The sequence below is a fragment of the Oncorhynchus mykiss genome, chromosome 4, assembly GCF_013265735.2.
Source record: "Oncorhynchus mykiss isolate Arlee chromosome 4, USDA_OmykA_1.1, whole genome shotgun sequence".
Classification (NCBI taxonomy): Eukaryota; Metazoa; Chordata; class Actinopteri; order Salmoniformes; family Salmonidae; genus Oncorhynchus; species Oncorhynchus mykiss.
Genome location: NC_048568.1, coordinates 23,382,150 through 23,396,604, shown reverse-complemented (window position 1 = coordinate 23,396,604; position 14,455 = coordinate 23,382,150). Strand labels below are relative to the sequence as shown.

The 14,455-nt window shown below is 42.1% G+C and overlaps 1 protein-coding gene across 2 annotated transcripts; it reads right to left on the bottom strand.

Moving 5' to 3' along the window:
- Nucleotides 1-8,034: 8,034 nt before the first annotated feature.
- Nucleotides 8,035-14,413, bottom strand: LOC100136772 (proopiomelanocortin B). Of its 2 annotated transcripts, NM_001124719.1 has the most exon segments (4): nt 8,041-9,543; nt 9,746-9,878; nt 10,750-10,822; nt 14,274-14,350. In NM_001124719.1, coding segments are annotated over 3 exon segments (723 nt in total). In that variant the 5' UTR covers nt 10,779-10,822; nt 14,274-14,350; the 3' UTR covers nt 8,041-8,982.
- Between the last annotated feature and the right edge of the window lie 42 nt (nt 14,414-14,455).

Below are 14,455 nucleotides of genomic sequence, written 5' to 3'. Positions count from 1 at the left end.
GCAGGATGGAACAGTGGCCTCTGGTAAGACAAGGGGTGGCAGCCTATGTATATTCGTAAACAACAGCTGGTGCATGAAATCTAAGGAAGTCTCGAGGTTTTGCTCACCTGAGGTAAAGTATCTCATGATAAACTGTAGACCACACTATTTACCAAGAGAGTTTACATCTATATTTTTCGTAGCTGTCTATATACCACTGCAGACCGATGCTGGCACTAAGACCACACTTAATGAGCTGTATAAGGCCATAAGCTAACAGGAACACTCATCCAGAGTGGCCGGGGACTTTAATGCAGGGAAACTCAAATCCGTTCTACCTAATCTCTACCAGCATGTTAAATGTGTAACTAGATGGGAAAAAAACTCTAGACCGACCACCTTTACTCCACACACAGAGAGGCGTACAAAGCTCTCCCTCGCCCTCTGTTTGGCAAATCTGACCATAATTCTAAACTCCTGATTCCTGCTTACAAGCAGAAACTAAAGCAGGAAGCACCAGTGACTCTGTCAATAAGAAAGTGGTCAGATGAAGCAGATGCTCAGCTACAGGACTGTTTTGCTAGCACAGACTGGAATATGTTCCAGGATTCTTCCGATGGCATTGAGGAGTACACCACATCAGTCACTGGCTTCATCAATAAGTGCATCCATGACGTCGTCCCCACAGTGAGTGTACGTGCAAACACGAACCAGAAGCCATGGATTACAGGCAACATTCACAATGAGCTAAAGGGTAGAGCTGCCACTTTCACGGAGCAGGACACTATCAGGGAAGCTTATAAGAAATCCTGCTATACCCTTTGAAAAACCATCAAACAGCCAAAGCATCAATATAGGACTAAGATTGAATTGTACTACACCGGCTCCAACGCTCATCGGATGTGGCAGGGCTTGCAAACAATTACAGAATACAAAGGGAAGCACAGCCGTGAGCTGCCCAGTGACACACACCTACCAGACGACCTAAATCACTTCTATGCTCGCTTCGAGGCAAGTAACACCGAAATATGCATGAGAGCACTTGCTGTTCCGGATGACTGTGTGATCACGCTCTCCGTAGCCGATGTGAGTAAGACCTTTAAACAGGTCAACATTTACAAGGCCGCAGGGCCAGACGGCTTACCAGGACGTGTACTCCGAGCATGCGCTGACCAACTGGCAAGTGTCTTCACTGACATTTTCAACCAGTCCCTGACTGAGTCTGTAATACAGACCACCATAGTCCCTGTGCCCAAGAACACTAAGGTAACCTGCCTAAATGACTACTGACCCTTAGCACTCACATCTGTAGCCATGAAGTGCTTTGAAAGGCTGGTCATGGCTCACATCAACACCATTATCCCAGAAACCCTAGACCCACTCCAATTTGCATCCGCCCCAACAGATCCACAGATGATGAAATCTCTATTGCACTCCACACTGCCCTTTCCCACCTGGACAACACCTATGTGAGAATGCTATTCATTGACTACAGCTCAGCGTTCAACACCATAGTGCCCTCAAAGCTTATCACTAAGGTAAGGACCCTGGGACTAAACAACTCCCTCTACAACTGGATCCTGGACTTCCTAACGGGCCGCCCCTAGGTGGTAAGGGTAGGGAACAACACATCTGCCATGCTGATCCTCAACACGGGGGCCTCTCAGGGGTGCGTGCTCAGTCCCCTCCTGTAGTCCCTGTTCACTCATGACTGCATGGCCAGGCACGACTCCAACACCATCATGAAGTTCGCCAATGACACAACAGTGGTAGGCCTGATCCCTGACAACGATGAGACAGCCTATAGGGAGGAGGTCAGAGACCTGACCGTGTCGTGCCAGGACAACAACCTCTCCCTCAACGTGATCAAGACAAAGGAGAGTATTGTGAACTACAGGAAAAGGAGGACCGAGCATGCCCCCATTCTCATTGACGGGGCTATGGTGGAACAGGTTGAGAGCTTCAAGTTCCTTGGTGTCCACATCACCAACAATCTATCATGGTTCAAACACATCAAGACAGTCGTGAAGAGGGCACGACAAAGCCTATTTCCCCTCAGGAGACTGAAGAGATTTGGCATGGGTCCTCAGATCCTCAAAAGGTTCTACAGCTGCACCACTGGTTGATTCACTGCCTGGTATGGCAACTGCTCGGCCTCCGACCGCAAGGCACTACAGAAGGTAGTGCGTGCGGCCCAGTACATCACTGGGGCCAAGCTTCCTGCCATCCAGGACCTCTATACCAGGCGGTGTCAGAGGAAGGCCATTAAAGTTGTCAAAGACTCCAGCCACCCTAGTCATAGACTGTTCTCTCTGCTACCACACGGCAAGCAATACCAGAGTGCCAAGTCTAGGAACAAAAGGCTTCGTAACAGCTTCTACCCCCAAGCCATACAACTCCTGAACAGCTAATCAAAGGGCTACCCAGACCCCTCTTTTACGCTGCTGCTACTCTCTGTTTATAATGCATAGTCACTTTAACTCTACCTACATGTACATATTACCTCAATATACCTGTATATAGCCTCACTTGTCGTTTTACTGCTGCTGTTGAATTATTTGTTACTTTTATTTTTAATTTTTTCTTATCTATTTTTAATCACTGTTGGTTAAGGGCTTGTAAGTAAGCATTTCACTAAGGTCTATCTACACCTGTTGTATTCGGCGCATGTGGCAAATAAAATGTGATTTGATTTGTTGTGTATACAGTGGGGCAAAAAAGTATTTAGTCAGCCACCAATTGTGCAAGTTCAACCACTTAAAAAGATGAGAGAGGCCTGTAATTTTCATCATAGGTACACTTCAACTATGACAGACAAAATGAGAAGAAAACAATCCAGAAAATCACATTGTAAGTTTTTTAACGAATTTATTTGCAAATTATGGTGGAAAATAAGTATTTGGTCACCTACAAACAAGCAAGATTTATGGCTCTCACAGACTTGTAACTTCTTCTTTAAAAAGCTCCTCTATCCTCCACTCGTTACCTGTATTAATGGCACCTGTTTGAACTTGTTATCAGTATAAAAGACACCTGTCCACAACCTCAAACAGTCACATTCCAAACTCCACTATGGCCAAGACCAAAGAGCTGTCAAAGGACACCAGAAACAAAATTGTAGACCTGCACCAGGCTGGGAAGACTGAATCTGCAATAGGTAAGCAGCTTGGTTTGAAGAAATCAACTGTGGGAGCAATTATTAGGAAATGGAAGACATACAAGACCACTGATAATCTCCCTCGATCTGGGGGCTCCACGCAAGATCTCACCCCGTGGGGTCAAAATGATCACAAGAACGGTGAGCAAAAATCCCAGAACCACACAGGGGGACCTAGTGAATGACCTGCAGAGAGATGGGACCAAAGTAACAAAGCCTACCATCAGCAAGGGCATTGAAGATGAAACATGGCTGGGTCTTTCAGCATGACAATGATCCCAAACACACCGCACGGGCAACGAAGGAATGGCTTCGTAAGAAGCATTTCAAAGTCCTGGAGTGGCCTAGCCAGTCTCCAGATCTCAACCCCATAGAAAATCTTTGGAGGGAGTTGAAAGTCCGTGTTGCCCAGCAACAGCCCCAAAACATCACTGCTCTAGAGGATATCTGCATGGAGGAATGGGCCAAAATACCAGCAACAGTGTGTTGTGAAGACTTACAGAAAACGTTTGACCTCTGTCATTGCCAACAGAGGGTATATAACAAAGTATTGAGATAAACTTTTGTTATTGACCAAATACTTATTTTTCACCATAATTTGCAAATAAATTCATTAAAAATCCTACAATGTGATTTTCTGGATTTTTTTTCCTCATTTTGTCTGTCATAGTTGAAGTGTATTACAGGCCTCTCTCATCTTTTTAAGTGGGAGAACTTGCACAATTGGTGGCTGACTAAATACTTTTTTGCCCCACTGTAATTATTTTACATGCAGCACAATGTCTCTCTCTCGTTCTCTCTCCCCTGGCAACGGCCCACTGGCACACGCAGGTGAGGCACACACCATGACTTTTCCAGGATCTTCATTGCTGACCAAACTAAACTAGGCTTTTATTTCAAAAACGCATCTTGCGACTCCATGATTGAAAGGCTTCTTTAGCCTGTCAATGCAGGCCTACAATAATTATACTCCGATGCGCTCTGCAGAGATTGGGACAACAGTGTGCAACCCATTGCATTCGGAGGATACTGATCCAATTCTGATCGGGGGAGTCTAATTGTTTAATATTGTTGCTTTTGTCCATCAGACAACGTAAATGTCCATCAGACAATGTAAATGTCCATCAGACAACGTAAATGTCCATCAGACAACGTAAATGTCCATCAGACAACGTAAATGTTTTTTTCACTTGCACCGGGCAAGCGAACAAGCGTCAATAAGTATTCAGGCCTTGACGTTTTCCACATTTTGTTACATTACAGCTTTATTCTAAAATTGATTAAATTAAAACATTTCCTCATCAATCTACATGCACTACCCCATAACGATGAAGCGAACACAGGTTTTTAGACATTTTTGTAAATTTAATAGAAATAAAAAACTGAAATAACTTATTTACATAAGTATTCAGACCATTTGCTATGAGACTCGAAATTGAGCTCAGCTGTATCCTATTTCCATTGATAATTCTTGAGATGTTTCTACAATTTCATTGGAGTCCACCTGTGGTAAATTTAATTGATTGGACATCATTTGGAAATGTACACACCTGTCTATATAAGGTCCCACAGTTGACAGATGTGTGCATGTCAGAACAAAAACCAAGCCATGAAGTTGAAGGAATGATCTGTAGAGCTCCGAGACAGGATTGTGTCGAGGCACAGATCTGGGGAAGGGTACCAAAACATTTCTGCAGCATTTAAGGTCCCCAAGAACACAGTGGCCTCCATCATTCTTAAATGGAAGAAGTTTGGAACCACCAAGACACTTCCTAGAGCTGGCCGCCCGGCCAAACTGAGCAATCGAGGGAGAAGGGCCTTGGTCAGGGAGGTGATTAAGAACCTGATGGTCACTCTGACAGAGCTCTAGAGTTTGTCTGTGGAGATGGGAGATCCTTCCAGAAGGACAATCATCTCTGCAGCACTCCACCAATCTGGCCTTTACGGTAGTGGCCAGATGGAAGCCACTCCTCAGTAAAAGGCACATGACAGCCCGCTTTGAGTTTGCCAAAAGGCACCTATGGGGATGTTTTTCAGCGGCAGGGACTGGTAGACTAGTCAGGATCGAGGCAATGATGAACGGGCCAAAGTACAGAGAGATCCTTGACGAAAACCTGGACCTCAGACTGGGGCGAAGGTTCACCTTCCAACAGGACAACAACCCTAAGCACACTGCCAAGACAACGCAGGAGTGGCTTCGGGATAAGTCTCTGAATGTCCTTGAGTGGCCCAGCCAGAGTCCGGACATGATCCAGATCAAACATCTCTGGAAAGAGACCTGAAAATAGCTGTGCAGCATCGCTCCCCGTCCAACCTGACAGAGCTTGAGAGGACTGCCTAAACACAGGTGTGTCATTCTGGTGGCGTCATACCCATGAAGACTCAAGGCTGTAATCGCTGTCAAAGGTGTTTCAACAAAGTACTGAGTAAAGGGTCTGAATACTTATGGAAATTATATTTTTCTGCTTTTTTTTGTTGCTTTGTCATTATGGGGCAGGTGTGTAGGTTGATGGGGGAAAAATATAACGGTACAAAATGTGGAAAAAGTCTAGGGGTCTGAGTACTTTACGAATGCACTGTATGGCTTCGTTCCTAGAAACAATGGGAAATAAAAAATGTACAGTCCCATAACTTTTAAGGAACAACATGTTGTAGCTGGGATAAAATCATACCTTTTCTGATATTTTTTGTGTGGTAAACTTTGTATAATTTTTTATAAGGACTTTGAAAATGTGGAGTAGGTTGTGTAGATCAGTAGGAAAAAAAAATGTTACATTTTTGGATTTAATTTTAAGACAGCAAAATGTGAAGACTGTGCAAGGGGTGTTTAGACTTTCACTAACTGTACAGTACATATAAAAGGCCTGAGAAAGTTAGTCTGTGTCACATATCAGTTTGCAATCAATGTAAAAGAAAAAGTACATATCATTGAATTAATAAAGCTGCATACAAACATTGTCTCTTTTTTGTTTTCTTGAGTAAGGCAGCTCCAAAAATCAGGTGTTTCAGTCTAGCTCTGTGCTTTCTGTGGTGGTGGGGCAAGCCAGCAGAAAATACGGAGCATTATGACATGATTGGCTAAGTGTTCTGTCACTCATGGGGACACAATGTCACTGCCAAGTCTAAGGGTAGAGCTAGAAAATTCTAGCCCTTTAGGTGCTGCCATAGAGTTACATTAGAAGTGCCCATCCAAGAAGACTCAAGGTCATTGGCCACAGATAAAATTACATCATATCACGTTATATGTAAAGTAGCTTTGATTGGACTAATCATGTCAACATCATACTTTCAAAATCTTAGCTAGCAAGTGAGACAAGCAGTCATCATCATGAATCAAGTCTACAATCTACTGGCAAATCCTTTTTAATCCTTGTCATATGAAGAGAAATTGTCACATGAGTTGACGCTGGAGAGACGAAGCAGGTAAGGGAGTCAAACATTTAATAAGGAACGGACATGGAACGAGACAGGAACAGCATCAACATACAAGAAAACAAAGACAAAAAATAATCAATGCATCAGCAGGCAAACTGACAAATATAGGGGAGGTAATAAACAGATGATAAGTGAGTCCAGGTGAGTCCAATATCGCTGAAGCGCATGACGATGGAAGGCAGGTGTGCGTAATTGATGACAGGAGTGCGTGATGCAGGGCAGCCTTGCGCCCTCAAGCGCCAGGGGAGGGAAGAGTGAGAGCAGACGTGACAGAGATAATGGAGAGAAATGATAGATAAAACGTATTCAGCCATTGGACATAAACATTCACATTCAACAATTAATTGCTTGGAAGGAAACAGTGGCAAACTGTAAGCATTGTAAAGCAATCACAAGCCTGCTATTCAGTGGAATGGCTGTGTGGTCCCAAATCTGGGCTTAAGGGGCTCTTTTTCAAGTCAATGAAGCATGATTTGTGCCGCGCTACAACTGTTAACTCGGAACTGCGAAAACTTGACTTCAGTGAGTTCAAGACAACTGGGAAGTCGGGAATAAACAAGCTCTGACTGGGAAAATACGTTTTGAACGGTCATCCAACTCGGAATTGTAAATCCGGCCTCTTTCTACAGCTGCGACCTGAAGATCAATGACATCATCATGATTCAACCTTATTTTTTTTCCGAGTTCCCAGTTGTTTTGAAAGCACAATACATTCTGAGAATGCCAGACTTTGATGGACCGCCACCTTCCTGTTCAAGTGAGCACAGCACAACAAGGTGAGCCCAAAAATGTATTGTATGCTCCTGCATAAGTGATGTAATATTGTAAGAGCTTTCATTGTTTGCTTATCCCCCTTTATTTATCCTATGGTTCATACTTGGTGTACAGGGAGAACACTGTAAGAACAGCCCATGTTCTGAATTCTGTCGCTGTACATTTCAATAGTGCTAAACAAATAGTGATATTGACTACGTACATCCTAGCTCGCTCATTAATGTCTTAATTGAAATTACGGATTGCATCTTATCCACTTGTCGCTCCCTTATGCCATAGTTTGTACATCTCAATTGTTCGTAGAAACCACATTTGTTTAAGCAAGTCAGCCATATCAGCTATATTTTTTTTAAAGGCAGTCAATGAGGCTGAATTGACTGTTTTGCTGCCAGACAAGGCAGGTGTAGCAGTGGTAAGATGTTGGGACTGCTGTTGGGACAACTTTATGTAGGCCTGAACAGTTTGTGGGCACCGTTTTCACTGTTATAGTGCAATTACTGTATTGTTTAGTGTTGTGTTGTGGCCTTGCTGGCATGCACCCCACTTGTTTATTTTTGCCCCACCAAAATGTACATGCTAAAATCGGCACTACCTATACCTGTATATTGACAGCACCATTGATTTTATCTTGGTTGCTTGTTTGGTAGACATCAAATAAATAGTAATGTACAGTACAAAAAAGGAAGTCATTTGTGTTGCTTGCCACAAAGCAGTATCTGTTTAATACATACATTTACAATATGGTACAATTTATCTCAATAAAAATAATGAGGAAAAATAGTATTCCATTTGAAATGATCTTCTCTCATACCCCACTCCCTACCCCAGTCTGTCATCTATACACAGTATTCAGTATGGTCACTGTTACCGAAGACTTTCTAAGTACTTCCTTCAATTTATACTTTCTCATACAGCATTCAAGCCATGGCCATAAATGTATTCTACAGCTATCAATGGCCCTATTCAATCAAAACCGTTATGGGCTATCTAGGGCAATGCTAATATCCCTTTCATATACAGACAAAAATCACACTATTTTACCATGCCAGCTTTTTATACAGTACAAGCTTTTTTTGTCATTCTGAAAGGGGTAAGGGTTAAAAAAAACATGGTAATTTAAAACCCACCTAAAGACCTAGTCATGATTCCTGTATTTTCACAGACCCTCTAACCAAAATACAGGTATCAGGTCTGTGTACAGTATGGTTCTCCGCTTATTTGCAGGTAAATTAATTAACACTTCGATTGTTTAACGGCACACCCTACCCTCCCAATTTGCCAGTTACCCACTGATATGTATAAAAGGGCATACCTGCAAATAAGTTGTAAATAAGGGGCTGTTTGAATGGGAACATTGCCTTATCTTTTTTACAGGTAACATATCATATCTTGTCTGAAATGTATATAAGACATTTTTTGGGGACTTATTTGTTGTTTCATTGTTTTATATTGCGGAGCTATAATTCGTTTTTTGTGTTACTCTGGAAACTTGGCTACAGATTAAATATGACCCTTAGTTTTCAACAGTTGCCACTGGTCTTCAAAACATTCAGTTCATCTTTCATCTTTTCCTCTTTACTACACTCATCCTATCCCTCCCCTCCCTCCCTTCTATCCCTTGTTCCTGCTGCCCTCCTCTACTGCTCGTTCTTAAGGGTGACATGCTTGAGCAGCGTGATCAGGGGCTTGTGGGATTGCTGGGTATATGGCTTCATGAAGCCACCGTAGCGCTTGATAGCGGTTGGGCTGCCCCAGCGGAAGTGACCCATCCGATAGGACCCATCCTTCTTATCTTGCAGCCCCGTCACAGTGAGGGTTCTGGGGACTACCTTGGTCTGAGCCTTGGCCCCCTGGTTCCCCAGAGCTCCCACCATCTCGTCCTCCCAGCTGCTCAGCTGCCTGCGTGCCTGCAGGGGAAAGGTGCCCTCGGAGGAGTCCCCCCCTTCCAGACTGGAGGCATAGACTTTGATGGGGCGGCGTTTGTGCCCAATGGGTTTGCCCCAGCGGAAGTGCTCCATGGAGTAGGAGTGTCTCTTGTCGCTGTGGGGCTCAGGGTCAGCATCCAGTGCTCTCTCTCCAGAGGTCAGGGCTGCCAACAGGATGCCCAGGGAGAGGCTCTCCTCAGTGGACTGCTGGGCAGCCGATCTGGGCTCTGGGGATTCGTCCTGGAGCCCAGACCTGAACAGGTGGATGCACTCCTGCCAGACGGAAGAAGAACAGGAGACAGGAGTTCAATACAAATGGATGGACAGGAACAGTGTTTAGTGATATATGGATGGTTGGGTTAAAGAACAATCCATGAATAGTGACTGATGAAAATTGCTATAGATGATGATTAAATCTTATACTGATTTTGATGATGATTACTGAATGAAGGTGATGATTTTAACTTTAACTCACCAGTATCTTGTCCTCTGAAGGGAGGTCTTTGCAGTGGGAGCTATCCCAGCACTGCCCTCCCACCCCGGGGTTGCACACACACACCACCACCACCGCTAACAGCCAGGGCGCACACACCATATTCAACCTAACACTGCACAAGACACACAGAGGCACAGGGAGGATTAGCCAATGACAAAGACATGTACAATTATTTAATTCTGATCAGAAACACGTCATGAAAATAGACTGCAGATGATGAGGCGCATAGAGGAATAGGGCTTGAGTCTGTGGTCATTTCACCAGCAGTTCTACTTCCTCTTGATCAACTTTAATCCTGTCCTGCATCAATCTGAAATAATCCCTGACACAAAGGTGAATTAATGCAGTATTCACAGGTAAACTGGTGAAGGGCAAACTATAAGAAGGATGGATTAGAACCCATACCATTGGAATTCTATCACCCAACGTATGTGACGCTCAGACATTCTTATCAAAGATGACTTCGCTGACCTTTGTTTATCTGTTGCTCCTATATATCAGTGCCCTTGTGAACACACACACACACACAACACAGATATGGAGCTCATTCATGCCCCTGTCCCACACATACACTGGAACATTTTATATAAAATATTGTGGAAGATGTGCAAAGGAAGTCTCTGAATGGGAGGCAGCCTTCACTGGCCTTGTGACACATCTCCCCTAGTCTATTGCCCCCTGTTATCTTTAAGTTAGCACAAGTTAAAGTTGACAAACCACTGCTCCTTCTCCCTATATCCTTAACTTTGTGGCTGTACCTCAGTCATCCCATCACTGATAACCATCCAGGTGTTCTATAATAGAACCTAGAACATCCAATTATGTATTTTCATTCAGAAAAAGATTCCAGCACACCATAACTGGTTCTGTAAATGTTCCCAGAACATATTATTAAGAACATTCCACTCAAAAATTATGGTAACACAAAATCTGTCCAGTTGTGTTGATGATTATACAATCTTTGTAGTAGGATGTTAACATACCTCTGATTTTGCAAGAATGTTCCGAACATACTGTACTAACACCAGGTACTGTATGAAGGCAGGAATGCGTTGCCTTTAAATAATAAAGAAACACATTTTACTAAACATACAACATACTTTTAATGAACATACTAAAACAGTGACTGAAAAAAGGAACAAAGTATTGAGTTACAATGTAACTGAGTGTTTTATCATGGCATTCTTACTGCTGTGGAGTTCTCTGACAAACTCAATAGATCTATGTCTGTGGAAACTTGTCTCGCCTTAATCAGAATGTTATTTAAAAGTTCCCAAAACATTTAGTTGGGATCTTTGGAGTGTTATCCCAGGAATGAATCCACCACACCACTAGGATGGGACTAACACAAGTACAAAGCTGTTTACAGCGTTATGTTAAGAGTTCCAGGTTGTGATGTTTGTCTTTGCAGAGAGAGGATAACTACATCTAGAAAAATAAGTACACTTTATTATTTCTTACTCTACCAATCAATTATATATACAATACTTTTAGTTCCCTACAAACTTGATTTCAGAAATCATATAACATTTTTATTACTGCCTGATCGATTGTGGTGAGGTGTAAATAGATGTGAATATGTACTAAGAGTGAGACATAGTTGGAATCTTATAGCCATAATTTCAATCTTAATTTAAGGATTTCAATGCAAAGGGAAATCCAATGGAAACATTGGGATTTGAAAGAAAGAGAGGATACTTGTGAATTAATTATTTTTCTATATCAATTGCAAAGGTAAATATGAGACATAATTCTTTGATTAAAACCTCTACGGGATCGGTGTCCCCCCGTGGGATGGTTGAGCTAACGTGCGCTAATGTGATTAGCATGACGTTGTAAGTAAAAAAGAACATTTCCCAGGACATAGACATGTCCTATATGGGAAGAAAGCTTAAATTCTTGTTAATCTTATTTTGCATTGTCTAATTTACAGCAGCTGTTACAGTGAAAAAATACTATGCTATTGTTTGAGGAGACTGTACAACAACAAAAAACTTTTATCACGGCAACTGGTTTGATACATTCACCTCTGAAGGTACATAATGTACTTACATTCAGTAATCTTGCTCAGATTTGTAATCCTGAGGGTTCCAGAGATCAAATGTGGCATAGTTTTGTTTGATAAAATAAATTTTTATATTCAAATGTAGGAATTGGGTTCCACAGTTTGAACCCCTGCTGTGTCTGTGACTGAACAGCTTTATGTACAGAATGAAACAGATGAGCTCTCTCCTGGTGGCTTAGCAGACTATCAGGGCTGTAAGACAGCAGATTGCTGGTTCAAAGCTGTAACTATTTTTTGAAATACCCCAATAAATGATCATACAAGGGGTACTTGTACCTAGTCAATGTGTGGGGGTACGGGTTAGTTGAGGTAAATGATTTAATATGTACATGTAGGTAGGGGTAACGTGACTATGCATAGATAATAATCAGAGAGTAGCAACAGTGTATGCGAAGAATGTGAACGCATGTGTGTGCATGTGTGTGGTGTCAAAATGCATGTGTGTGTGTTTTGTGTTTGTCCCCGTGTGTGTGTGCGTGTTTGAGTGTTGGAGTGTCAGTGTAGTGAGATACAGTACACGACCAAACGTATGTGGACACCTGCTCGTCGAACATCTCATTCCAAAGTAATGGGCATTAATATGGAGTTGGTCCCCCCTTTGCTGCTATACCAGCCTCCACTCTTCTGGGAAGTTGGAACATGTTGGAACATCTAGATGTTGGAACAATTCTTCCACACCGATCTCGACATACCATTTCTGTATGGTCCTCGCTTTTGTGCACGGGGGAATTGTCATGCTGAAATAGGAATGGGCCTTCCCCAAACTGTTGCCACAACATTGGAAGCACAGCATATTCTAGAATGTCTTTGTATGATGTATGTATGATGTTGCATTAAGATTTCCCTTCACTGGAACTAAGGGGCCTAGCCCGAACCATGAAAAACAGCCCCAGACCATTATTCCTCCTCCACCAAACTTTACAGTTGGCACTATGAATTCAGGTAGCATTATCCTGGCAAACCCAGATGAGTCCGTCGCACTGCCAGATGATGAAGCGTGGAGAGAACAGTCAATGACATAGGTGGCTGGAGTCTTTTACCATGGTTAGGGCCTTCCTCTGACACCGCCTGGTATAGAGGTCCTGGATGGCAGGAAGCTCGGCTCAGTGATGTACTGGATGTATTGGAACATCATGACATGAATTTGCAGAATAACTTTATAACAGTCTTGCAGGAATGTTTCTTGTTTGTTTGTTGTAGGTGTCAGTAGTAATACTGTATATCCACCAACATTAGTTGAATATTCCAGGAATGTTCTCCAGCATTTTCTATTTCTCCTACATTTTATTGCTGAAGTATGTTCAGGGAACGCTAATGGACACATCACACTGTACCTATGTGAGAGTCGCCATGGACATTAGCAGAACGGTCCTGCAATGTTGTCATAACCAATTCAACTGAATCCAGACATCATTTCATGAAGTATGTTCAAGGAATGTTTTTGGAACATAAGGTCAAAACGTCACACTAACTTTATGAGACCATTCATTGTAGAAATATGCCCTAATTATTATTTTTTATTTAATTTAATTTTTTTCATATCCATCAAAATAAGCAGAATGTTCCTGTAACGTTTCCTCAGAACAATTTCTATTGCTCCCACATTTTGTTGTGTATGTTCTAAGAATATACCGGAACATTGTGTTATTACGTTCCCTGGCAACCTAATGAGAACCTTAGGAGAATGTCCTGTAGTAGTTTTAACAGGTGTTGTGCACAACATGTTAGTGAATGTTAGGAGAAAATTCCAAGGATATACTCTATTTGGTGATAAAAAATGTCCTGAGAATGTTCCCTGGTTTTCTGAGAATAAGTTGATCTCTGCATTGCAGAAAGGTCAGCCACTTGTTTCGTCAGAAAGAAATGCCATTGGCTTGTGAATGGCTCAAAAATAGGTTATCTTGGGGGGAAATTAGCATTGATTTTACAGTAACTTTTAAACACTACTCAATTGATGATGACAAATACATTGACACACAAGTATACCTTTGTGTCCGAAAGTTATAGTAAAATAAGTATTCCCCCAATATTCTTCTAATTACTAACAAAGTAGTTTATATATTTATTTATATTATTATTACGACAAAAAGTGATGAGTTGGTGTTCCATGCATGCATGTTCATATTTCCTCTCCCTGATCAATTGATACCTAATCAATATTTCTCATCTCTCTACTTTAGGACAAATAATCTATATTTCAAACATAATGAAATATATATTGCAGATAAGCAGATTAGCCAGCTTACCTCTGCTAATATTCAGGGTAGGAATGTTAACATGCAATAGAGCTGTGCAATTAACTAAAATCATATTTATGCACACAGCCTAGTGCTAAGTCTTACTAATAATTCTCAACAAAATAAGACAACAGCTAATTCAGAGCATGAATGGAAAATTATGCAGAAGTTTGCTGTTGCTCTTTAGCAGGTTCATCTTCCTTACCTTCTTTCACTTTCTCGTTTTGTTCTTCCACAGGTCTCCTGTCTTTCTCTGCAGGATCTCACAGCGCAGAATGGAATCACTCCTCTCTCTCCTTCTCTTCCCTTGGTTGTCTGATCAATTTCTTTGTAGGAATTTGTCCTGTGTCTATGTCTGTGAGGTGGGAGCACCTTTTATACTGTAGC